We start from the raw sequence: 26,277 nt of genomic DNA, 5'->3' as shown, positions 1-26,277 counted from the left end.
AGAAAAGAAGAAGCATAATTCCCTGGATCCAACGCTGTAGGGGGCTTGTTTGATTTGTTTTTGGTATGCATTATTAGCACTTATCACACGAACCTTAAAAAAAAAGAATAATAATAACAGGCGGCGAGCACAGCAACCTCGATATTTCACTGTCAAAGCTGTGCATACAAGAACAAGCAGTGTTTTGGTGCTGCACGTGAGTTTGAATCATAGGGTTTGAATTAATTGATCAGCTGCATTCACGAGATACAAGCAGCTGAAGACCAGCAGAGGAAGGGGTTTCCTTTTTATTGTATAGTCCGTTGCGTTACACAGCCACAAAGCTGGGCAAGCTTACAAACAGGAAGAAATCATTGCTGTCATACCGACACCGACGACGACTGGTGGTGAGCGTCCTGCTTTCTTCCGTCAGGCAGAGCTAACGTTAGCCAGGCTGGTTAGCCCATTCATAGGCGATACATTGTGACTTATTGTGACTTTTATTTTATTGTAATAGTAGAATGATAAATGCAAAGTCTCCACGTATGTTTTATCATCAGAACTGGATAAGAATATTGGAATCTGTTAATTTTTGAACACTGAGTTTTCGCTGTGTGTTTGATTTGGTGACCGGGCTAACCGAGGTGGGGGGTGGTTCAGGTTCTGACCAATCATGGCGCTTCTAAGTAAAACCCCGCCTTTCGCGCTCGCTTAGATTAATTTATCGAACGCACTTCCGGACTTACCAGACAAAAGGGGGCGTTTAAGGTCGTGTGTGCTACGTCAAATAATAAACAAACATCCATTCAAAACGTTTGACACTTGCGCTTAAAGAAATAACTTCCTGTGCATTTCCCACGTGCAACCTCCGTCCCACGGCATCACATTTCATCAGCATTGCTGCTTTCACCTCCGGCAGTTCCAGCTCCACCTTAAACAAACCGATGTCAGCTTTTATGCAGGTTTTTTTTTGCATTGACGTCAACCGCATACAGCACGAAACAGAGGCTTTCTTCATATTTCGTATGCTTGAGTCAGAATATGGACAGATAGCCAGATACTGGTATCAATTTAAACCAATCTGATTGCGACAGCTGCTGATTTGTCTTCCATTACTTTGAGGAAGACTCTGCGTCCAAGGATTACCGCAACACAATCACCGGTAAAGAAATGACACATTCATTCTCTCTATTGCTGCTGCAGCTGTTATTCAAAATAGATGGAGTGGGGGTTGGGGTTTCTTAAAAGCACATAAGGAGGCTGATATGAATATATGAATAGAAACATTTTGTGCAAAAGAGATGACAACATTTCTTTATCCAACAAGATTGTGCATGTTTGTCAAGGGGCCACAGAGTCTTTGTGTGGATGTCAGCCAAGGTTTTGAGCCAGAGAGGGAGAGACGATTTTAAGAAACAAACCTGGGATGAACAGGACAAGTGCTTTACTCTGTTAGTTTAAACTGTGACAATTGTGTTTACACGTATGCCTCAACCTCCTGTATCCATGTCTCAATTTGCAGCATTGTCTCACGTTTATTCCCTTGGGCATGAGAGCAGATTGTTCCCTCATAGAGGAACATGGTTGGTGTGTTTTTTGTAGTCCATTGTGTTTTGGAAAATGGGACCCGAAGCTATTCGCCAGGCAGCTGTGGTGACATTTGAGATGGTCCTCAGTGGGACAGTACAGAGTAGCCTATTTAGTTGAAAGAGTACTTCTGAACAGATGACAACATAATTATGATGCATTTATACTCAGAGAATTGGGTATTTGGCTGGAGAGACATCTGAAACTCAACTTTAACAGAATTGATATGTTGTTCTGTTTCAGCCTTGAGATTTGCACTTCTTGGACTTCAAACATAAATATTCTTAATTGATGAGGTTGTGATGGCTACCTATTTGTTCTAATAATACACTTGTGCTATTGTCAAACATGACTAATGAATTTAAAATGAAAAATGAAAAGTAAAGCATCACTAGCCGGAACTTAAGGCTATTTTTTAACAATGTGTGGAAGCGCTCCATCAGAGGTATCACAGCATTACATTCAGTATATTTGAGTGAAAACATTATCTTGCTGAACTGTGCTTTAGGCCTGTGATGTTTCTAATTTAGTTCTAGTCTGATTTACCTCATCCAGTGGTTTGCCTTAGTGCATCCTAAATATTCATCAGACAACAACTTCTAAGATGCTGCACGACGATGGTTATGCAACATTCTGAAGTGTGTTCTCCATCCGAGAGCAGGGCGGATGAGTGTACAAAGGAAAAGGCTAACTCGGGCTACATCCTCCTCTCCTCCCACCCTGCCTACCCGAGGCTGCAGCTGGGATGAGGTGTGTGTGTGTGTGTGTGTGTGTGTGTGTGTGTGTGTGCGTGTGCGGGGTTCACAGCTTATTCTGGTGCAATTAAACTCGCGAGTCAGGAGTCATTGCAATTAGTTAAACCAAGACTGTCCAATAGATGAGAAGCCTGCATTGATTTGATACCAGTTTAAGTATAATGTCCTGCTCTTGACTCTATTGTCATAATGCGATTTAATCAGTCTTGACCAAATTTCAAATAATCAGGCCAGCCAACCTACTACACTTTGTAATTGTACTGAGATTTCTGTCATAGTTGTCAGGATGCATACTATAACAGACGCAATAGGTACAAAGATTGCTCAGGACACCTGTCATAACACCTGCCTCTCAGCAGATCAACTGAACTCCTCTCGCAGGTGAAAAATGTTTCTGATGACAAAAGACATTTTTATAAGTTAATGACATTGGTATTGACATAAAAATGATTTTCTGCATGTTTCAGTTGCCCAGAGTGCGGCCCAGGCAAGAGCCCGCGACGGCCACATCAGGCACCATGATGGAGGGGGGCATGCAGCTGCTCAACCGCGATGGCCACAGCATCTCGCACAACTCGAAGCGCCACTACCACGACTCCTTCGTGTCCATGAACAGGATGCGACAGCGCGGCCTGCTGTGTGACATTGTGCTCCATGTCTCCAACAAAGAAATCAAGGCGCACAAAGTGGTGCTGGCATCATGCAGCCCCTACTTCCACGCTATGTTTACGAGTAAGTTCAGTCCACTTGTGCCTTAGTGCTTTTATCCCTAACATCCATAAAGCCCAGGATGTTGCATGCCTCAGAGACTTTAGGGCTCTGACATCAAAATGTGCATCATTTTGCTCTGTTGCTCAGAGTTTGATAACACAACAACCCGCATGTGTAGTGAATGCCACCTCATCCTTTCAGCATCATCACTTCCTTCCCCTTCTTCCTGTCTGGGGCACAGGTGGTCAGATGAGGTGTGTGTGAGTGTCTCACATTTCCTCCCGTCACTAGGCCTTTGTGAGGGTACAATTTGTCTCCAGACAGTTAGTTGTCAACTTTGTTAAAACAACAAAATAAACGGATAGCAACAGATGAACTTTTGACATTTGATAGCGTTGCATAACATTAGGAACTGCCATGTGTCAGCATGATTGAACAGGGAGGCAATATATCAGCCGGAGTTTTACTGGTTATAACTCACTGGAAAATGTAATAGCTCTCGTTCTGTGTGACAATGCAGATGAGATGTCGGAGAGTCGGCAGACCCATGTCACCCTTCATGACATCGACTGTCAGGCTTTGGAGCAGCTGGTCCAGTATGCCTACACAGCAGAGATTGTGGTCGGGGAAGGCAATGTGCAGGTAGGGTAGATGATTTCAGATTTATAGACAAGATTGTTAAATTAGACTTTTAATTTGACCCCATTCATCAAAGAGCAAACAGACTCAATGTATTTTCACCTGTAATTGCACTCCTTTTAGACGTTGCTCCCAGCAGCCAGTCTGCTGCAGCTCAACGGGGTGCGGGACGCCTGTTGCAAGTTCCTCCTCAGCCAGCTGGACCCCTCCAACTGCCTGGGCATCCGAGGTTTCGCTGACACGCACTCCTGCAGCGACCTGCTCAAGTCAGCCCACAAGTATGTCCTGCAGCACTTTGTGGAGGTGTCCAAGACAGAGGAGTTCATGTTGCTGCCACTGAAACAAGTAAGATTGATGCTTTTTTTTGTCTCCTGCTGTGTCTTCTGCCAACTGGTGCTTTTAAAGGATGCAGATTTAAAGGTGGCATATTCATAGTGGGAACCGGTTCTTGGTAGATGTGTCTACTGGTAGTTGCTTCCTCAGTTTGACAGTCACCATGGGGAACATGGGTATAAAAGTAAAATACTTTAATGTAAAAGCCACTGCCCTCTAGACTAAAAACATTTCCTGATCAGGCCTAGTCTCAGTTTAATTTGCGACAACTGGTAGGAGTCATATTTCTTTAGAATGTCATTCATCCATCCAATCCACCCAATTGTTTAAAAATATGCCAAAGAAAACATCAAAGATAAACCTACAGTAATATTAATTATTATTAATTAAGTGTCTGCATGTTGTTATCACCTTTTCCCCACTAATATGAGCATAGCTGCCTGTATGTGTTTTTCACATTAGAGGCTCCCCAAGGGAAGTGGCCACAAGCATGCTGTTATTTTTACTCAGCTAGCTGCATCAATCACTGTCTCTTGTGGTTTTATCATTCCACTGTGCTGCCATAGAGCTAACAGCATTGCATACTTCTCTGAGGTATCAAGGAGAGTTTCTTATTTGGTTTGAACACTGACCATTTCCAGCCAAGGTTTTTGGAAATGTAGGTGCAATTTAGGCTTGCTAATTCGGTATTAGCCATCAAGCCGGGGCTTCTGTGGCCAGAAGGTTGCTAGTTTGATTCCCAGACAAGCGAGCTAAATGGCTGAAGTGCCCTTTAGCGAGGCACATAACACCAACTGCTTCATTAGACCCGCTCAGCAGCCAACAGGTCAGACTGTGGCTGTACTGACTCTTAGTGTGACTGCGCGTTGAGCAGGATGTTCCTAAAAAAGAGAAACTACGCCGGTCAAATTAAGGTTAAACAAATAATGTAGGCATAGTCTCTGATCCAAACTTAAAAGGGAGGTCCCACTGCCCAAAGTCAACACACAGCATTGGGACCTGCTGTCACTGCTAAATTGATTTCCAAGTCTGATGATAAGGGAGTTATTATAGGAGTTAAACATGCCTATGATTTTAAGTTAGTATCAAAACACCACTGTGCTAATTGTTTATATGAATATTCCCGAATAGTCAAAAAGTACTGACATTTACTGACATGTTTTTTTCTAAATAAACCTCACAATATTAGACACTAATCTAAAAGCCCAGCAGGTGATATGTTCCTCCAGTCAGGTGTAGGAAGGGTTTGTGTTGATGTCTCAATAAAGGAAAGAAACGCATCATCTCTTCTATGAATTGGCGTCTGTTTCAAACAAACGCCTTGTTGAGCTTAGCCAGGTGACAATGATTGAATGTTGCAGTGAAAAGAAGTACCAAACAGCTGCCAGCATCACTTTCCCATTATCTTCTCAAATCTCTAAGGAACAATCCGTAAAACAATAAGCTTCACTCTCTCGGTCTGTGGCCTTCAAAGCCTTGAGACTGAATCTGCAATAGGAGTGTGTGGGCACTGTTCATTGAAACAGTGAAAGTTAAGCTGCATAAAGGCAGATTAATAATAGACAATTTTCTTTTCTTTTCTTTGTTTCTCTTTTTCTGTCTCTCTATTTTCTTTGGCTCACCATCCCATTCTGTCTGCAGCTGTTCTGTGTCTGTCATAAATCTGCATCAGATCTGGATTTATGTACTGGCTGCTCTAAAGGACTGTGAGCTCACAGAGCTGTGAAATATGCCTCATATTTCTTTTCATGTTCTGTGAAGGAAGTGGAAAGGCATGACAGGGTTGTGACTAGTCTGCTTTGGTGATGCTTCACTGATGTAGATTCACATGCATGCCATTATAAAGACAAAGTGTGTGTGCGTGCGTGCGTGCGTGCGGATAGTTGATACACTCCTAAACCCAATCTCCTCCATACACCTTTTATGTAATGTGATGAAGCATCTATATGCAGAGGTAAGGGAGACTGCAAGGCGGGGCAGTAGCAGCAGTAGTGGCAGTATTTCTCTGTGTGACTGTGGATTAGTGCAGGCTGTTCCTGGGAGGTTGCTAACTGTTGCCCTGATCTGGCCAGGCAAGACAGCTGCAGCAGCTGGCTGCTCTGGCCCCACCCAGCCCTGCCAGCTTTGGGTTGATATGGGAACAGTGCCAGCCAGCCACTCACAGACTGCAGCAATCGTTATGTCACACACACACACACACACACACACACACACACACACACACACACACACACAATATAACACACATGCATTGGTGTGTGAATGTTAAAATGGTACCTGAAATTATTTAGTTTCGCTTTATTTTGAATTGAGTGACGCTATTTGATGAGTGTCATTTTGATACAACGTAGACAAAACAGAGCGCTGCCCATCCCTTTCAAATATCAGTCTGGATAAAGTACAGCAAATCAAAGGAGAGAAAGAGAGGAGGACGAAAGAGAGGCAAAAGTTCAGCAGTCAAAGTCAGGTACAACATACAGGAACTAATACTGACTGAGGCCAATGCAATTTACCTCCTGTGTGTTGACATGTTTGGTCAGGAAGCTTTTGTTGTCCGTTATTTTTATATTTTTTTCAAAAAGCAAATGCTTCTACAAGTGCTTTTCTGATAGTCACCGTTGAATTAAAGGCACTGTGAGTTTGCATTTGAGGAAGTTGCTCTTGTAAATGCTCTTTCACATCTGCTTTGTCTCGTCCATCCAGGTCCTGGATTTGATCTCCAGTGACAATCTCAACGTGCCATCTGAAGAGGAAGTGTACCGGGCTGTGTTGAGCTGGGTGAAACATGATGTAGATGGACGCAGGCAACATGTACCTTGGGTAAGACTTTCTTGATTTTCTTATTTCTCAACACACAATGTTTTCTAGTTTGACTATGCTCTGTATAAAAAACACCTCCATCATAGTTCCTCTATTCCCGTTCTCCTGACTACGGTTGGACGATATTGACAAAATGTGATATTTGCGATATCGATTATGAATATTGCGATATCGATATTAATTTCGATATTTTTAAACATATGTAAAATTACAAAAGTTACGGGAAAACGCATCAGAATAGATTCATAAATTAAACGTTAAAAAATTTAAGTTTTCTTACAACACAAGGTTTATTTCATATTGGACTGGTACAACATGAATAAATAAATAACGACCATGTCTACAGAACAGGACATGTTTTACTGGTTGTACAGTATAAAATAAATAAATAAAGAGAATAGGACACAACTTTTCTTTCGCTTCTCTGATTCGTTCCGTTTTGTTGTCTATTTCTTCACTTACACTGTCACTCTGTCCAAATATGCACACGTGGTACGCTACATGAGGGTTTGTCACGTAGTGGACCCGTGCACTGATGTGCAATAACGTGTGCAAGTGGCACAGTAACTGGCCAATGAAATGATGATCATTATAGCGTCTCAAGCGGGCTCTAAATCGAACACAACTAAGCCACACAGCCAACGGACGGGACGCAGCGCTCCACAAATAAACAAAATATTGCATACGTATTGCGACACTTTCGATATAATATTGCGCAACGTGATATTGCGATAATGATATTGAGTCGATATAGCTTGCACCTCTAGATATAATATTGCGCAACGTGATATTGCAATAACGATATTGAGTCAATATATCTTGCTCTCCTACTCTTGACCCTAACTCAACACCCACCATCTCTCTGCCCCCATTAGCTGATGAAGTGTGTGCGGCTGCCACTGCTGAGGCGAGACTTTCTGATGAGCAACGTGGATACAGAGCTGCTGGTGCGACACCACTCGGAGTGCAAGGACCTTCTGATCGAGGCTCTCAAGTACCACCTGATGCCTGAGCAGAGGGGAGTCCTCAGCAACAGCCGGACACGCCCGCGACGCTGTGAGGGCGCCAGCCCTGTGCTCTTCGCCGTTGGTCAGTGTGCCCCTGAAGGTACCCATTAGGGTACACTTAGGCCACACTTCAATTAACTTTAGCTTCTGAAGTCACTGCAAAAATCAGCATGTTTACAACTGGGAGATAACAAATACTGATATTATTATATGAGAAGATATTGTCTGGAATGAATATAGCACTGTCATATAATAGTTTAGATGTTTTCCAGGTCTTAGTGGGTGCATTTCAGTGAAACATTTGTTTGAATGAATGAAATGACCAATTAATGCCACTTCCTGAAATTCTATTTTATCCAAATCAGATTTGGTTCATCTTGTCTTATTATGTACCTAAGTTAACAGTGTTTTGTTGCCATAGCCTTGCACAGCTTCCCTGTATTGTTTGTTAAAAAAATATACCTCTTCATACAGTATATCAAAATATAAATCTCCAAAATGAAAAAGTCAATAGTAAAGCGCAATAAAGACTGTAACTTGATCCTGCATTGAGCCCAGGAGTGAACCCGGGTCTCAGCCAAATTCATCCCAAAAATTCCTCTGAAATGATGGCATACATTGACCAAAATCACTATGATCCTTTATTATTAGATTTTCTTATTTACTTTACTGCCTGACTGCATTTTTGTCACCATATTGTGTTTGTGTGTGTCTGCAGGTGGTGGCAGCCTGTTTGCCATCCATGGAGACTGTGAGGCGTATGACACCAGGACTGATCGCTGGCACATGGTAGCGTCCATGTCCACTCGGCGGGCACGGGTGGGCGTGGCAGCCATTGGGAATAGACTTTATGCCGTTGGAGGGTGAGTGAGAACTATATTGTTGACCTTTGTCCCAAAACTAGTTAACCTACCATCTCATCCCTTTCCTCAAACACTAACTAAACCTTTTATAAAGATGAAGATTTGGCAGGCGGAACGTGGATGATTTATAGAATAATTCTGAGTGGTTATGCAAAAAGCGTTGGCTTCAGCGTTGTGCTCCTAATAAGATGTTACAAGCTTTCCTGTAATGTAAATGTAATGCCTCTTTAACTTGACTAATTTTTCCATCTCAAAGATCATTTTAGGCAACATGCTTTTGTGTCAATCATCAAAAACCCTTTTCTGATTAATTTATATCCATATCTCCTCAGGTATGATGGAACCTCAGACCTCGCCACCGTGGAATCCTATGACCCCATCACCAACGCCTGGCAACCTGAGGTTTCCATGGGCACAAGGCGGAGCTGTTTGGGTGTAGCAGTCCTGCATGGCCTTCTGTATGCTGCTGGAGGTTATGATGGAGCTTCCTGCCTTAATAGGTACTCACAGACTAAGCTTTTGGTAATAAATGCTAAACATCAAGATCAAAGACGGTTTATCTAAATAGGGCAGCCTTTCGGTGTCATATTAAATACAAGTAAGTCTTTTTCTCCTCTTTCAGTGCAGAGCGTTACGACCCTCTGACCAGTACGTGGACCTCCATTGCTGCCATGAGCACCCGTAGGAGATATGTCCGAGTAGCAACTCTGGGTAGGAACTTGCCAGAATCATAACATCAGGGGCTTTCCGACCGGAGGGATTTTTGCAGTTCTTAGAACTAAATGTTCCTAGAACACTTTTTTCGTCGTGTTCCGATTTTTTACCGATTTTGTAAGTTCCTCTGGCCACAGTAGCGTACTTTTTTAGCTCCTACTCCAGAGCAGGGTCTTTTCCCTTTTCCTAGGTGTACTTGATTGGTCGAACTTATAAGTCACGCCCACTGCCAACTCAGAACTTGCAGTCAGAGCAATAACGGGACATTTTTAACAATTTTCACCATCTTATTCTTCATTAAATTCACTTCTGACAACGTTTTAGTCGAGAAATTAACTGTTTAGATTTCGAATATAGGCAGTCTTGCGAAAATTGATGCCGAATTGACAATTCGCTTCAAAGTTTTCGGAGTTGAGAACCTCCATGAAGTGAGGCGACAGCCAGCAGGCGCCTGCCCCGGCCGCTAGCTCGTCGCTCGGCCAGTCTTGCTCAGAGACCCCACCGTAAGCTGGAGGTCTCTCGGACCGCTCTCGGATATAAGAGGCTTTTATTTCGCCGTTGACGGTTAGTTTGTTTAAATATCACAACACATGTCCATCATAAGATTAACGGGAACCTGTGGTTAACCTGTGGTCTTTTCGGAGTTAAACTCCACAAGCATGTCCTACGGCGCGCCGGCCGTCACACACACACACACAGTCACACACACACACACACACACATGTCCACAGCGCAGCAGTAGGCAGAGGCGGGGTCTGTTCCGAGTATAATAAAGCCCCATCTGTGTTGAGCAAAACATTACGTGAATTACTACGAGACTGGACGGAACGCGGAACTAGGAAAAGTGGACTGATGCGGAGGTGCAGGCACTGCTGGCCATGTACAGCCTCCTCCACGCTGCTTTGTTGTTGTATGTGGCGCTAAGGTCTAGTGACGATGCTATAAAGACCGTTGCCGTGCTTGCGTCACTCCCTTACCCCTCCTACCAGTCCCTATGGCCACTTGGCCAGTGGGAATGCAAACGGAAAAAATGATTTTGGGGGAAGAGTAGTTCTTAGAACTGCTTAGAAGTGTACTTTTCCTCTAAAAAGTACAAGTACTATCCGGTCGGAAAGCACCTATCATGATGAACATCCTGTTCTACTGTGTGTTTATGTCTCACCGTCTGCATTTTAATGTCTGAAATCAAGAGGGAGTTGCTACCTTGGTATTCGACTGCTGATATTCACATTCTCAGTGTTTACTCCCTTTTCCCCTCCAGATAGCAGCTTGTATGCAGTGGGAGGTTATGATAGCTCCTCACATCTTGCAACAGTGGAGAAATATGACCCCCAGGTAAATTGCATGCTGTTAAATTTATCATCAAAGTAACTTGTCTGTTGCCAAGATCAACTGAATTTGGAGACTTAAGCGCACAATACTGATGTTGAATGATCTATGAACATGTGACCAATTCTCTATCTGTTGATGTAATGAACAGAGCAACACGTGGATAGCCATTGCCAACATGCTGAGTCGGCGCAGCAGTGCCGGGGTGGCTGTGTTGGACGGCATGCTGTATGTCGCAGGAGGCAACGACGGCACCAGCTGCCTGAACTCTGTGGAGCGGTTCAACCCCAAGGCCAACACCTGGGAGGGAGTGGCCCCCATGAACATACGCAGGTGAGCCTCCACCCACAGTTCATATTAGTACAAACAGAATGGTCCAGTGACAACAGAATTATGTCTTTCAAAACAGTCTTAGTATGATTACGAAATAAGTGAAATCAAATTTGTAATAACTCAAACATGAGAGAATAAAACTGCATAGGAAAAATTAGCTCTGCAAAGATACATTTTTATGAGAACATATGACAGAGAACCTGGGATGAGTCCAGGGAATGTAGATTCAGCCATAGCCAACTGAGCCATCACGATGACCCGGTTCTACTATTCCAACTACACAGGTTCACCTTACAGTAATGAAATGCTGAAATGCATTGGCCTCAAATGCACAAATCAACATTTTTGTTAAGGCTTGTCCAGCTATTATTCTTCTTTTCAGGTACCCCCAGTTTACCTTTAAACAAAAGTAAAAACTAGAAGGTAAAAGCTAAATTATCAATAACAAAATTGTCTGTATGGAGCTTGTCAAAAGAGTACCCCTGCTGTGATTATATAGGCATAGGATTTAGGGAATTTGGATGTCTTCTTTACTGCCTAAACCTTAAGGCATAAACATCAAATTACCTATTTTCGACAACAGTCGGCTCTTTCTTCAATCTTATGAGATGAAACATGTCCTGTGGGTGATTATCAAAGGATGCACACACTCACAGCATTGTATTGATACAAGATTAGCATCAGGGTGGGCGATTTAGAGATGTAGCTGTAGATCTTGTAGTCTTGGATTTGAGAACACATCAGCAGATTCACTTGTTCCCCAGGCCCCTAGACACAGACCCCAACACACACACACACACACACACACACACACACACACACTTTCTTCTGTGGGAGTCAGTATACTAGAAGGCAGGAAACCTAACAACAGTTGACTATGCAGCCCCATGAATAACCCATGTGTTAATCAGATGTGTGAGCTTTGAGTGCTTTTTTTGCCCAATTGCTGAGAGGCTCCATTTACACAGTCCAAAACATCACACTGTATTGACCACTAATCTATCACTCCTCTAAACAATTTTACACATGAAAATACTGTAGAATAATTGTCTTGGCAAAAATAATCTCACTACATCGTATGTAATCAACACTCATTTTTTGGACTGAATCCTCTTTGATGGCAGAAAAATATCTGTTGTCTGTTTTTATTGTCCCAACAAACCATAACCTTTCCACTGGTCCACTCATTATTAGTTACTATTATTAGTGCAATAGTGGTTATTGTCCCATCTGTACTTCTCACAATCTCTTTTGTCATATTTTACTTTTTCTACGCAATCCTTGATCATGTTCATGCAGTGGGCTTGCATTTTGTAAATGTAATGCAAAGTCCACACTGTAAACCATTTACACTTTTTAATAAATCTAGTTAGCTAGATTAAACAGAATGCATAGAAATTATTCATTCATTCTTGTGTGGAAACAAATATGCTGAATTAGATTTTTTTTTTTTTACCCCCGCTAGGAGCACCCATGACCTGGTGGCGATGGATGGCTGGTTATACGCAGTAGGAGGTAACGATGGCAGCTCCAGCCTCAACTCCATCGAGAAGTACAACCCGCGCAGCAACAAATGGGTCGCGGCCTCCTGCATGTTTACACGGCGAAGCAGTGTGGGTGTCGCTGTGTTGGAGCTGCTGAACTTCCCACCACCCTCCTCACCCACCCTCTCGGTTTCCTCCACCAGCCTTTGACACGGGGTCACCGCTTGGCTGACCTCGCCCTCTGCTGCAACAGCCCAGACTGGCTCTGGGAAGAGACGCAATTGCTCGGTTTGAGACGGGGAGGAGGAGTACGCGATTTGGACAGGTAAATGGATGGAGGGGGGAGAAAGAGGGAAGGTGTGGATAGGGCTCCTGGCTTAGTTATTATACAGTACCCTCCAGAATTAGTGGCACTCATGCAGTTGGTAAAGGTTAGCCAAAAATGGTTTAAAAAATGTACAACATAAGTAATGAACTTTAATTTAAAAATCAAGGCAATTTAAAAGTTGTTAATGTGCAGTACCCTTTAATCTCAAAAGACATGTTCCACACGTAACACGTATTAATTTTTCATGAACAGTTAAAGGATGCCAGATGAATTCTGATCGACCAAGAGGTTTTTTTGATTTCATGTCAAACCAATCTTGCTGCTCTTTACCAAATTTTCCATTCATTCTGGACTGAACTGTATCTGGTCTGGATGCCTGAAACTCCACTGTATAGCTCCACCATACAGATACCAGCTCCTACTCTCTTCAAGAGTACAAAGATGTTTCCTGATGTGTTAACATTGACCAATCTTTCCTCAAGCTCCACGTTTTTCCCCCCACCACTCCAGTGTTTGACACACTCATAGTGAAATGTGGTGGACACTTTAATTCTGTCATGTGTGACGTAAATGTTTTTTGTTTGATGTTGTTGTCCTCTGCATCTTTTAATGTCAGATTTTTTTGCAATAATGTACAAAAAAAGAGAAACTGAATGATTTAACTTTTTGAATGTAGCTTTTGACTGGGTATACCATGCATGTGTTTACTTATTGGCATTGACTCCCAACAGGAGGATAAAATGTTGTAGTGCTGCTATGCCACAGTAGGTGGCAGTAACAGGCAATGTTATAAACCCTTCCCACACTGCAAGACCGCATGGACACAACCAACAAAGGAGAAGTTAGGCCCTCAGAACTGTATGAGTTTGAATCTTTTTATAAACAAGAATTATGTTAAACTATATGTATTTATAAAAATGTATACATTCTAATATATTCTGTTTTAAAAGATGCTTAAAGAAGGAAACAGATTGTTTTTAATATTTATTTAGGTGTGATATTGTCAATGAAAATGACAGAATGTAGGTGTGAGAGAGGTAGGCTCGTTGTTCAGACTGTGTGCATTTGGAGTTTCTCCTGGTTAAGAGGACCGATTGTTGCACTTTGATATGCAGCATTTTATTTACATTTCTTAATGTTCCTTCACTGCCACAAGCTTGATCTCACATGAAACTGTCCACTATATTTGTGCAAAAGGCTTTAACTGCTTGCAAACCTATAGACCAGTCAATGAAAGGACTCTATATTGTCTTTAATCCTACTTAACAATTAGTTTAAGTGGACATGAAGGTGAATATAATCCTTGGACACAATGACAGTCTAAAATTACATTAAAGCAGAAAGTACTAGTTTACCTACTGTGTACCAACACTTGACACTAATGATAAATGCTGTTGACACTTGGTGCTGTCATATTTCCTTCCATACATAATCAAGTGTGGTGTCTTGTTATATTACATACCTCATTGTTGAAATGGATCCGACTCTATTGCAACAAAGTTGAGCTAGAAAAAACTGTATAATTACCTACAAATATACTGGCTTTAGAGCATGTGGTGGGTGACTTGGGAATGTCACCACTGAACGTGCATTGTCTAAAATAAATGGATTACTTTGAGTCTTCTTGACTCCGTTAATTCCCGGGTTCATTTCATATGAAGCGCAGTGATACTATTCCAAACTTCTGAGAAGTTGCTTTTTGAAGGATTTTGTTGATCCGGTTCTGTTTATCTATAACTACCTTTACTTTTCATTTGTTAGAGTGGACCCAGTAGAATAGGGGCTGTGAGGGTCTAATGAAGATGCTGTTATTCTGTAAAGTCACTGTGAGTCAGGGCCAGACTTTAAGAGAAAGGCACACAAAACCACAAGACTTTGGCCTCCATTCTGCAGATTGATCTGTAAATACAAAAATTGCTCATCTGAAATCCGATTTCAATGTGATTGAAGCTTTGTTTTAGTTTGTGTTCAATGTGGTGATCATTTTTTATTTATAATGTTTATTTATGAGGAACTTTAAAATATTGAATTTTGCACTATTGTGAAATGGAGCAATACACTGTAAAAATGAAATAAAGATGTTTTCAGATGTGATAACTGCCTTGACGAGTTCAAACACATGTACATTCTGGTTGAGACAAAATGTAAAACATGTCCTACAGGTTCTATCCGTGCATATGCAAAAGTGTCTCACTATATGTCACTCTGGATCAGAGAAGCAGCTAAATGCCAAATGAAAACACAACCATACACACAAACAACCTCACACACTTAGGCCTGCACGATTAATCGTTATAAAATCGCGATCTCGATTCACCCTGTTCACGATAACATTTTTAAATAACTTATTTTTTATGACTTTGATTCTCATTTAATTTTACGAGCCGACTGCATCACAAACGCTACTACTTTCTTCTGTGAGTTTTAAACATGGACTGTATAAAATAGGTTTTAAAGAGCTCCCAAGCGCTGCAATGCTCTCCCTTCTCTTCATTGAAGCCTCTATGTTTACAGGCTTGTGGTGATGCGCAATGTGCTATAGGTGCCAAAAAATTTTTTTTGGTACTGCCAATTTGTTTTGTCATGGTTCATGTGTGCAATAAACATTACATTTTGTGAGAAAAAAAATCGTGGCAGAAAATTGTGATATCAATTCTAAGCTAAAAAAAAAAATCGCGATTCATATTTTTCGCTGAATCGAGCAGGCCTACACACACTGAAGGTTGTGTTGTTTGTTGCTAGGCTCACTATAAATTGTTGCTTGGTACCTTACCAACATACTCCTCTTTCATAGTGATCTCAGCAGACAGCTGAACACTCTCACTTTACCCTTCTTGACCTCAGTCACATGACACCTGTGGCTGCCTCTGCACACACACACACACACAAACCTACCAACTCCCACTCTCCCAAAACACACAGAAACACAGGCCAAATATACACAATGCAAAACACCTACAGCTTTGAATGGGAGAAAAAAAGCAACAACTGCACGTAGAGCTGGTTTAACAGTATTTTGGACAACATGGGAAGACATGTGTCTGTGCATATGTGTTTGGGGCTTTGTTATACTTGTGGTATTTGATTGCAAAAACATGTACCATGGTCACAGATACTGAAAAAGTTAAGGTGACAAACTAAACAATTTACATAGTGTCAGATGTTCAACTTTACGTATATGGCAATATGGCAAAAGAGAACACTTTCAGATTTTCAGAACACTAAATGATGAATTTGATATTTTGGGAAATAATATGCTTGTTTGTTTTCTTTCTAAGAGTTTGATGAAGAGATTAACACCGCTCTCGTGTCTGTAGTATAAATATGATGCTAAAGCCAGCAGCCGATTAGCTTAAAAACACTAGAAACAGGGAACCGATAAAGCTCACCAATGTTGCCGGTCGTAACCTTTTATTTAACAGACAAATATGATGTTGCTTGAGCTTCTCATCTAACTCTCAGCAAGAAAGCAAATAAGTGTATTTCCTAGAATTTTAAACCTCACTTTAACATTTTACTTTCCCTCTGGTATGAGAGATATGAGAATACTGTATACTGGCGAGTTCAGTTGATGCTCTGGATTTTGTTATTAGTTTTTAGGAGACAACGTGGAACTTTAAAGCAATGCACGTTAAAGGTATTTTCCACCCAAATCAAACACTTAGGCTTAAAAGGTGGCTTTAAAAAATGTATTGTTCCCGTCCCGACAAATTATATTGATTACAATAGGTTCTAATGGTGACAAGTTTTTACAGCATACAAAAACAATCCCCAGTGGTCGAAGAAAATTCTCCATGATCCACTTCTACATTGTCCATTTATATGCTCTGTTATTAACATTTATGGGATCAGTAAAATATAACTGAAAAGATAGATTGTGCATGGATTATAACTTGAATGCAAATATGTATAATCATTTAAAAGGTGTACGTGCGCTATTGTGTTAACGTGTCTCTGATTGCTGTAGCTCTGTGCCACATCTGCCACTATGAAGATGCTAATGAGTTTACAACCTGTTTGGATAAATGTGCTCCTTCTGAAAGAGCTTCTGATCTATGGGGCTGGTCATTTCTTTCTCTCTGTCCTCCCATCTTCCCTGCCACTTCCAGGCCATGCTCTCACCATCTCTGGAAGGACATAAGTGTCAATTGGACCACTACACCTTCTGTGAGAGGCCATAGACTTTTTGACCGACCACTTAAGATAAGACCGGACCTGAAATGAAAAATCTCTCAACCCCATCAAAACTATTTATGACTGTTCAGCTTATGGGAGTGTGTTCAGAGTAGAAATAATGTGGAGGCCTTAATGCTCAAACAAAGACAAGAACAAGAGGTATGCCCGATAGCAGACCGACAGAGGGTAGACAAAAAAATAAACTTTACAGCACAATAGCCCTGCAATCAAATACCAACTACTGTAGATTGCAATTCAAAAGGAAGCTACAAAAGTAATTTTAATTAGCATGTCAATATTGTGTGTCAGCTTTGAAAAAAACCTTTTTGAGAAGATGTTCAAGGTAATGTAAAGCAACTTACAGAAGGACAAATATGCCAGATAGTAAATGATTAAATGTGTGCAAAGACCAAAGAAATAGGAAAATGAAAATTATGAAACGTGGCACAGTAAAAGTCTAAAAAAGATCATCACAACATGCTGTAAAGTGGGCAGCCATAGTCCAGCACCCACCTTCAGTTGCAATGCCAGTACTTTCATCAAAGGTAATGGCAGGAGTTTCCTAGCATGCATGTCTTTTATGGTGTGAGGAAAACCGGAGCACCTGGAGGAAACCCACGCAAACATGGAAAGAACATGCAAACTCCACACAGAAAGGCCTCCCACTGGGGTTTGAACGCAGAGTGTGATGACATCAGTGTTAGTGTTTCCCCATTGGCCATTGCCCTTCAAACTGTATTGACGCTACACAGGCTTTAGCAATCGCCTATCAATCAGCTGATTAACTTCCTCAATACAGTGGATGTTGTTGCAGCTGCCACCCATTTCAACCATTTTGCATGGGCAGAGTAGGCTACGTGCAGATGATTGGCACACCACCACGTGTGTGTGTGTGTGTGTGTGTGTGTGTGTGTGTGTGTATAAAGCCAAAAGGGTCACAATTCGCACGGCATTTTGAACACCGTTTTTGGCGCCACCTGGAGTTTAATAAACGCCACCACGCGTGTGACGTCACCAGGCGTTTAATAAACGCCACCAGACGCTTATTAGACACCTGGTGGCGTTTTGATAATCAACTCCGCCCTGTGGTTTTCACAGCCAATAGATTTAAACTCTAATCACCCAATCAGTAAAGAAGGAGGTCAGGCAACACTAATCAAGCACGGATCTCCTTTGCAGCTTGTTTGAGTAGAAGAAAATGCACAACTTTGTAGTATGTTAATTTTGTATTGCTAGACATCAGTAGGCACTGGCTGCTCATACTTTATTTAATGAATCAATCCAAATCATCCTCCCAAAAACGTAATAAAAAGTGGTGAGGAGCTATTTTCATTATTACCTGCTTAAATTTAATAAGCGCTGTCACACTAAAAACTGACTAAAAGCTGTCACACTAAGAACCTAATGGCATCACATTTGCCTTTTATTGTACATTTTATCTGGGTCTATTGTTAAAAGGGTTTCAGATATGGTGATATTTAATTGCTGCAAATACCTGTCTATTACTACAAGACCAAGAGAGGGGTTAACATGAAGAGTAAGCAGATTTTCAAATATACTGTACTCTTAATTCAACTACTAGGTACCAAAGAGTAGCCTACCAGAAAATCTGACAACTCTGAAAATCTTCTTGACAAAAAGGATTAATAGTTTCTGTAAAGTGCATGCAACAATCAAACCTAAATAAGTTTGTCTTATTTATTTACTACAAAAAATGCTAGTTTGGTACAATTTGAGACAGTCACAGCTGTCTTGCATACAGTCAGTTAAATAAGAATTAGTTATAGCTCAATAAAAACTAAATTAAAATTATAATGGCAGCACAGGGCACTATCACCATTTATTTTAATTCCAGTAAGCGGAGTTGACCCGAAGATGGCTAGATATATGAATTCTTTCCCCTACTTTCATATCTTTATGCAAAAAACACCTACCAGCGCTCTATATAAAGCAACTAAATTAAACATACGTGTCATACTTCATTTTAAAAACATGTCACCTTTCAGGAGACTTACCGTGACACAGGAACAGCAGGTGTCAGATCCCTCAACACATTCAAATACTATGGTTTATGATCTATACTCAATTGGACATTAAGTTGTAATAATAAATCATTTTAAGCATTTTAATTTATTTTTATTCCATGCATTACGAAAAATATCAAGCTGAAAAATGTACTGACAAACACAGAAGCATGACAGATATAAAAAAAAAAAAAGAGATTTATTAAATAACATCAAAAATTCAGCAGCAGGTGAAATAGTCCTTTGTCTATAGTTTCTGGTATATATTTATAAGGACCATGTGGCATCACAGTGCTTTGCTGTCACCATTTTTGTGTCTAGGCAAAGCTAGGGGACCTACGTCATATCAACCACAACAGCTAGAGGAGACGGATACGTGATACACACGAGAATACTAACAAATAGTTTTTGTCCGTTATGTTAACCAGCCGTTAGCCCTTAACGAACAACTTGCTAGTTAACGTTACTAGCACGATCAATCTAGACTTAACCACCACCAAAATAACACGGTTGATAATTGATGACTTGCATGTCCTGTTATCACATACTGTACATTTATTTTTCTTCAACTGCCATATCTTGGTGTCATTCACCTATCCTGCAACAGCGTATTGATGGGCATCTGTACTCATGACATACTCCAGTGTATGGGGATGAATTATGTACAAGTTAATGTTAAATGTGTCAGGAAAAGTAAGTTTGGGCAGACGTAGGGCTGGGCGATTTATATATACATTTTAGAGTATCGTTCAATATGTTTGATGTTGAGATGGAAAAAAAGGTCCAGTGGAGGTGAGTTAAGCAGGAATGGTTCAGGAGGTTCTTTTCTTGACTGCCATGCAGGGCTGCGATGGAGAGTTGACAGTCAAGTGACACCTTTCAAAACAATGGATGACACCGCAGCCTCCTCGGGAAAAGTTTAACTGGATCAGCACTGTTTCGGAGAATGTGATCTCCCTTACAGGAAGTTGTAGATGGAGCCGATGAGGGGAGTCACTAGGGTACAGAGAGAAGATGACAATAGTGGAAATGACAGACATTCAAAGTTCACTTCCGTACAAGCAACACAAGATATCTGTCATTCCATCAACTCAAACTTAGAAAATAGAGAAATCCCTGTTCTTTTGTAAGTTTCTGTCTGTATGGAGTATATGGTGGAGGATAGATCCCTGTGCCCCAGAGTACCTGTGACTGGCTGATTTTGAAACAAAGATAAATGAGCATACATGAAGAAAAAGTATCTGTGTATTTGTTTTCTTTGATCCTGTCACTGCCGTGCAGTCGATACACTGTCTAACATTTGCCGCTGTGCGGGCAACTTTCCATTATATCGTTCATAATTCAAACAATGCTCGGCTGGAAGTTTTCATTCTTTGATTTTCTTTTACTGTTGATTTGTGTAAACAGCTGGTAGCGCATTTGCTGCTCGTGTTACAACCTATTGGCTACAGACGTTGCTCTTTCTACGGACTAGAAGAAGAAGAAAAAGGTAAACAACGGCAGAACTGGCAGCAGCATTGCTGTCAATGCTTCGATTTGATTCGATGACCTACTTCGTCGGATCAAGCCTTTCATTCACCATAAAAGAACTCATCTTAACCCAGTAAGTTTACAAGAGAGACTTGCAGTCACTGTGAGAGTCCTGGCATCCGGTTGTCGGCGAGTCCATTCGGGCCTCCCGTTTCCGCTTTGTTGCGCGCCGCGGAAAAAAAAAGAGCCGCGCACGACACTGCTCGCGCGCCATAAATCGGGCGCGCCGGCAGGATATTACGTCATTTTGATGTCACGATGGCGCGTGCCACCTTGGATGAGTCTAGTGTAAAACACGCTTAAAGGGTCTTATACACTAGACGCAGCCCAGCTGACACGTGCAAATGTGACGTCATAGGATCGCCGTGACTATTTATACCCACGCTGGTGCTCACAACACTAGTTGCAGTCTTCTCCTGAACAGAGGTGGCGCTAATGAGCAAAGGCTACAGACGTTGCTCTTTCTACGGACTAGAAGAAGAATGCGTCTAGTGTAAAACACGCTTAAGTCGGCGAGGAGTGGTCAACGCAGAGGAGTGGTCAACGCAGCGGCTGGGAAACAGTTTAATTTCCTTTTAAGTTCTTCACAATAAAAGTCCCCTGTTATTTTGGTATTTAAATGGTTTTATTATGAAGCGGCAAAATCAGGAAATGTTGGGTCTTCATCAGCAGTAACGTAACCAAGGGGGTAAGCTTCTCCTCGGACCGTGAACCTCCTATGGCGCCATTTTGATGCTAATAAGCCATCACCTCCTGTTAGCATTCCATTGACTGCCATTCATTTTGACATCACCTTGACAGCAAATAACTTTACATCTGAAGCGGTTAAAGACTCTATTTGTCCATTGTTTATTTCTAAAGAAACACGACAATGTATAAAAGGCTCCATTACCTTGTACCTCACGTTATGGTTCCGTTGCAGACGTTTTTGTAAAAATAGGCTAACGATTGTGTCATAACCACGCGACTTACTGTCGCATAGTAGAGGAATTACCGTATAGTACAGGAGAAGCTCGCAGGCAGTTTCGTCTCACATTAGCTGTTTAAGTTGAATTACTAATGTTAACTAGCATTTTAGTTAGCAATAATTAGCCTGTGTCCATGTTATCTCCTTACATATACCTACGCTCTCAGTCTCTGCAATATTCGGAATGATTGAGATTTCTCTTGGCACAGCTACCAGAAGACTTACAACTTTCAGACACGTTGCTCACGGCACATTTACGTCGTCTCTCTCAGTTGGAGGCTGCGCAGTAACGCTCAGCCATCACCGGAAAAGTGCTTCTAATGGCCTTCGCTGGTCTCCGTCCAGAGCAACAGGATCTGTTGGTCCATTATATATATGTCAATGAACGTAACACATGTGGCTGCTGTGCTCCTGACGACTCCTATAAGCGAACATGAAACGTAAAATAAAGCAGTTATAACATAAACTAAACTTCAAACCACAGAGATTCAGTTAGAAGCTACAAACTGAACACAGAGACTTTTAAAAACATCTTTTTTCTCCTGCACAGGTCCAGCCGCCCGTCAGTAGACATCCTTATGTCGGCACCATACAGTTTATGGTCACAGACAAACTGTGGGCAGCGCTTTTTCATTTTTCACTTGATTTATGTGAGAGTAATACCTAACATTATAAACACACACAACCAGCCTATATGCAAACGGAAATGATGTACGTGTTTATTTGCATATATAATGGGGAAACAGATCCGATCACAAGTGGTCACTCAGGATGCATTTGGAGACGCATTCTACTGACAGGTGAAAACACACGTACCAGAGCTATCTACTGTGATCGGATAACTTAGGACAGATGTTAATGCCAGTTGGAAACTGGGTCATAATTAATGTGACTTTGACTGATCTTGCCTTCAAAGGAGGGCCAGAGTCTAATTAAGATTCCTTTATGGTCATCCTGTGTGAGAACTTTGGCACGTCAGATTCTCTGTTGGACACCTGATGTTGGGGGCCTCATATCCAGACTCCATTTAGTGGCCTGACGTGTGACTTTAGCACCGCTGCTCTCACCCGCTGAGTCTGGATAAACAAAAGCGAGTGACTTCTTGGGGAGAGCCAAAGTTCAACCCACCACACATGGAGGGAATGACATTATGAAAATTACATTTAGGTCTCTTCTTTTGAATAATGTGATACATCTAATAAAATGAAACTGGCAGTTCAAACTTTAAGGAAAACCCAGAGACGTATAATTTACATACAGTACAATTAAATATGATTGGTCTGATTTAAGCAGAAAGGGGCTCAATTAAATTTATTGTTGTGGTGAGCACAGACTGAAAAACAAAGGAGATTTTTTTTTTTTTAAATAAGAAACTATGTGCGCTATTGTAAGGAAACTGCTCATTCAGGAACTGGAGTGGGGAAAAAAATGAATGGGCTGTTTGCCTTTCTAGATTATAGTGTTGCTTTTGGCAAGGCACCCGGTATTTCCCCTTCCTGTTAGGCAATGTTACACAAACTGTAGGAGTGGGATCTACTGTAGTAATCTAAACTTCTAAAAAAACAGGCACGTTTGCTGCTATTCAGACTAAATGGCCCTATGGCCAGACTAGAGTCCTGTTAAGGTTGCTTGAAACAAGCTAGTTCATACACTCTCACGTAAGTTGTCCAACCACAACTAACAAAAGTGTTTAAAGTTGTTCCAAACAGCCTCACCTGAAAGCTGGGCCAAAACGCCTGTCATACAGAGGGGTGAGACAAGATAAACATCAAAATGGGAAAAGTGGTGCATAATTTCAGACAGTCTCTCCTCAAAGGTATTCATGATTTTGTACTCAGTTGTACACATGAAAGTGATGGAAGTTGTATGAAAAATAAGAAAATGGAGAGCTTTGAAAAGAAGTTCCAATCAACTTTCTCAACCCTGCACACTAAATGCTGCATGACAAAGGTATGTTTGTCGGATTATTGGTTTAATAGCTTGCCTCCTGCGCATGTAGGCAGTAGTAGCATTATAAAATGCAGAATTTAAGATGCTGCCTTGCCAAACTGAATGAGGTTGTATTTTCAACATGTCAACGTCAATTACACGATATGCTTGTTGTTCATTTTGTTTACACTGTGAGAACACTTTTGCTACATTAGTGAAAATAAAAATGGACATTTACTTTTTACAGTTTTTAAAGCTTGTTTATTGTTCTGTCTTTCGGTGTCATAGTAGGAAAAGACAGGGAAGACAACAAAAGAAAATGTTTGATATTAACTATTTTAATTATTTTAAAAATGTAGAAATCTCTGTTTTAGTCACAGCTTTCCAGTTACTTAACAGTTATTGCTTTTAAAATGTGTTGTTAACATAGGTTTAGATGGTAATATGTATGTGTCAACATCCTAGACTGTGTAAAATAGGTCAACATTTAGCATGTTAATATGTTTATCATCCCTCAAAATAGTTTGGGCAAACTGGAATTCAGTCATTATTGTGTCAAGGTTTTTTGAACTAAGTGTTGTGGAGTGACAATGTTAAGATATGATTCATGCTTTGGGAACCTTGAATACCTGGACCAAAACCTATTTGTGTCTAAAGTTTAAGGTAGTAGCCTACTTCATATTTTATTGTATTTGGGGGCAGATTTATAGGCTACCTGTTGCACCACCCTAGGTTTTGTACCTAATATACTGTACCTTCCTTGTGCAATGAAATGGTGGAATTCTTGGGAAGGAGTTAATCTTGGTAAAGACTTGATGATGCACCTTACCTGAAACATCTAACTGAAACTAGACTGACCTCACAGTAATAAAATCCCTGCTTGTTTTTTCTAGTTGGCCGTTTTCCTTAAAGGAATACTGCATCAGACAGGTGAGTCACCATGCTGGCTGCATGTATTATCAAGTTCATCTTTCTTTCTTTTCCATGATGATCCACAACCAGACTGGAAAGGTGCTTTCACATAAATATAAATGATTACTGTACATCATTAAACACCAATACCAATGTATTCATCTGGATTACTCAGTAAACTAATCAGATTACTTTCAACTGATCCAAATCAAAGTAAATTAATAGAAAAACCATCAGGGCCCTCAAACAACTAACAGGACAATAGGGATTCAGAGGATCCATTAGTAAGGAGTCATAGATGCAATCCAAAACATTTAAAAATATGTTTTTTAATGTTCACCTAGAGCTGTGAAGTGGGTATTTGTTTTGTTTTCCCCATTCTCTATTCATATATACATTTATTCTTACAATATCCTCAGTGTTACCTAACATGGAAACACAGGACTCTCCTAGATGATGTAACGATCCTTTAGGTTTATGCTATGTCCACCAGTTTTAATTATTTCAACTTCGAGAAATCATGTGTTGCCATCACACATATGATGTGATAAAAGACATTTTCTTTGGTCACCTTTAAATCTTGTCAGTCACTTAACAAGATTTTATATTCAGTTACACCACATGCAGTTCAATCAGTATTCTTCATTGATTGAATTACTTGGCCTTGTCATGAGCTCTGTGGCCCATCAAACAGGGTGTTAAGGAACATGAATACAGTATTTGAAAGACTGGAAGGTGACAACAACTCTACAGTTGGTTTAAACAAGCTGATAACTGTTGCTGCCTCAGGCGCATCTGTTTTAACAATCCGGCTGAACAGGTTAGCATCACCTGACAGCGAGCAGCACACGTTTCATTTTATGACTACAGCAACTCACCACAGACGATGACCTAATTAATGAGCTAACACAAGATAGTTACAGTTGTTTGACTCGTCCGTCTGATTGATAAGCCCACTTGTCAATGGAAAATGTTGTTAAAGTTTGAGTCATGAGTGTTTCAACCTAAAACATATTATTATTACCTTAATTCCTAAATGGTCTAAAAGGCAAAGTAAAAAAGCTAATTTAATTCTGTTAGAGGATAAACTTCCCAATTAACTTTATTTATATGTTGGCTGCATTATCAAAATGAATGTCTTGTTCCATTATACTGTACATCCCTTGAGAAGAAAATGTAAAAACAGAGGAAGAAAAGTTTATTTAAGGCTTGCTTGTTTGAGTGAATTTCATTTTATAGGTGGTGGGTATCTCATTTAGGAACAAACTCACAAGCAAGCGTTTGTATGCACACAAGATATGTTTGCATACAACTCTTTACTTATGAAAATTAGAGCCATTGAATACACAAACGTCCTGTTTAAACTATCCTCCCTTCCCATCCCGACAACTGCTTTAAAAGTGATGAAAGGAAAATACTTCATAAGACAGAACCAAGAAATTCAGTGTTTGAAAAACAATGTGATACCAGATGCATTTCAGATGTTTTTGTTTATTTTTAACATCTACAGTGTGTTTTCTTTTTAAATTAGCTGAACAAAAACCACAACCATAATACAACACTTCCCAGATACTTAAGTTTCAAAATGATACTGATCTGTTTAAAGTATGTGGGCCAATAATACATAGACTACTTAAGTGCGCAGGCATTTTTCATGTCTGGGCATGCCAGTGGAAGCACCCATCTCCCCCTTTGATTGACACTCACCATCCAGTGTGTTAAGTGACCAGTGGTGACCCAACAATATAGCTCCATTTGGCTCCTGGAAGGTGTGAAATGGCACACTTCTCCCTGAACCCCTTGTCTTTGTTGTTGGGATTGAATTAACAGACAACAGAGGCAGCTCACAGAAGGTGT

The 26,277-nt window shown here is 40.8% G+C and overlaps 1 protein-coding gene and 1 long non-coding RNA gene across 10 annotated transcripts; one reads left to right on the top strand and one right to left on the bottom strand.

Moving 5' to 3' along the window:
• The first annotated feature begins 26 nt into the window (after nucleotides 1-26).
• klhl17 (kelch-like family member 17) lies at nucleotides 27-13,754 on the top strand. Of its 9 annotated transcripts, XM_078254800.1 has the most exons (13): nucleotides 27-386; nucleotides 2,228-2,316; nucleotides 2,789-3,053; nucleotides 3,529-3,674; nucleotides 3,795-4,016; nucleotides 6,708-6,824; nucleotides 7,700-7,931; nucleotides 8,550-8,694; nucleotides 9,027-9,194; nucleotides 9,317-9,405; nucleotides 10,670-10,743; nucleotides 10,889-11,070; nucleotides 12,536-13,754. In XM_078254800.1, the coding sequence occupies exons 2-13, from the start codon at nucleotides 2,233-2,235 to the stop codon at nucleotides 12,762-12,764; spliced, it is 1,953 nt and encodes a 650-aa protein (XP_078110926.1). In that variant the 5' UTR covers nucleotides 27-386; nucleotides 2,228-2,232; the 3' UTR covers nucleotides 12,765-13,754. The 9 variants fall into 9 exon arrangements, with proteins under 9 accessions (XP_078110926.1, XP_078110930.1, XP_078110931.1 ...); XM_078254804.1 differs by lacking the exon at nucleotides 2,228-2,316; XM_078254805.1 differs by lacking the exon at nucleotides 2,228-2,316 and having other exon boundaries at nucleotides 27-1,141.
• A 5,455-nt stretch (nucleotides 13,755-19,209) lies between these two features.
• On the bottom strand, nucleotides 19,210-26,246 carry LOC144520776 (uncharacterized). The gene is made up of 3 exons (XR_013502249.1): nucleotides 26,128-26,246; nucleotides 21,805-22,000; nucleotides 19,210-20,078 (listed from the first exon to the last, which is right to left on the bottom strand). It is a non-coding gene; the product is annotated as an uncharacterized LOC144520776 (long non-coding RNA).
• Between the last annotated feature and the right edge of the window lie 31 nt (nucleotides 26,247-26,277).

Source organism: Sander vitreus, chromosome 7 (assembly GCF_031162955.1).
Source record: "Sander vitreus isolate 19-12246 chromosome 7, sanVit1, whole genome shotgun sequence".
In the NCBI taxonomy this organism is placed as follows: domain Eukaryota; kingdom Metazoa; phylum Chordata; class Actinopteri; order Perciformes; family Percidae; genus Sander; species Sander vitreus.
The sequence above is the reverse complement of the archived record's forward strand: the minus strand, read 5'-3'. Positions and strand labels throughout refer to the sequence as shown.

Bases quoted from the DNA above. Each gene is read 5' to 3' on its own strand.
- klhl17 (XM_078254800.1), top strand. From the start codon at position 2,233: ATGAGTGTACAAAGGAAAAGGCTAACTCGGGCTACATCCTCCTCTCCT. The intron at 7,932-8,549 runs GTACCCATTAGG...GTGTGTCTGCAG, and splicing joins TGGTCAGTGTGCCCCTGAAG to GTGGTGGCAGCCTGTTTGCC. The intron at 8,695-9,026 runs GTGAGTGAGAAC...ATATCTCCTCAG, and splicing joins AGACTTTATGCCGTTGGAGG to GTATGATGGAACCTCAGACC.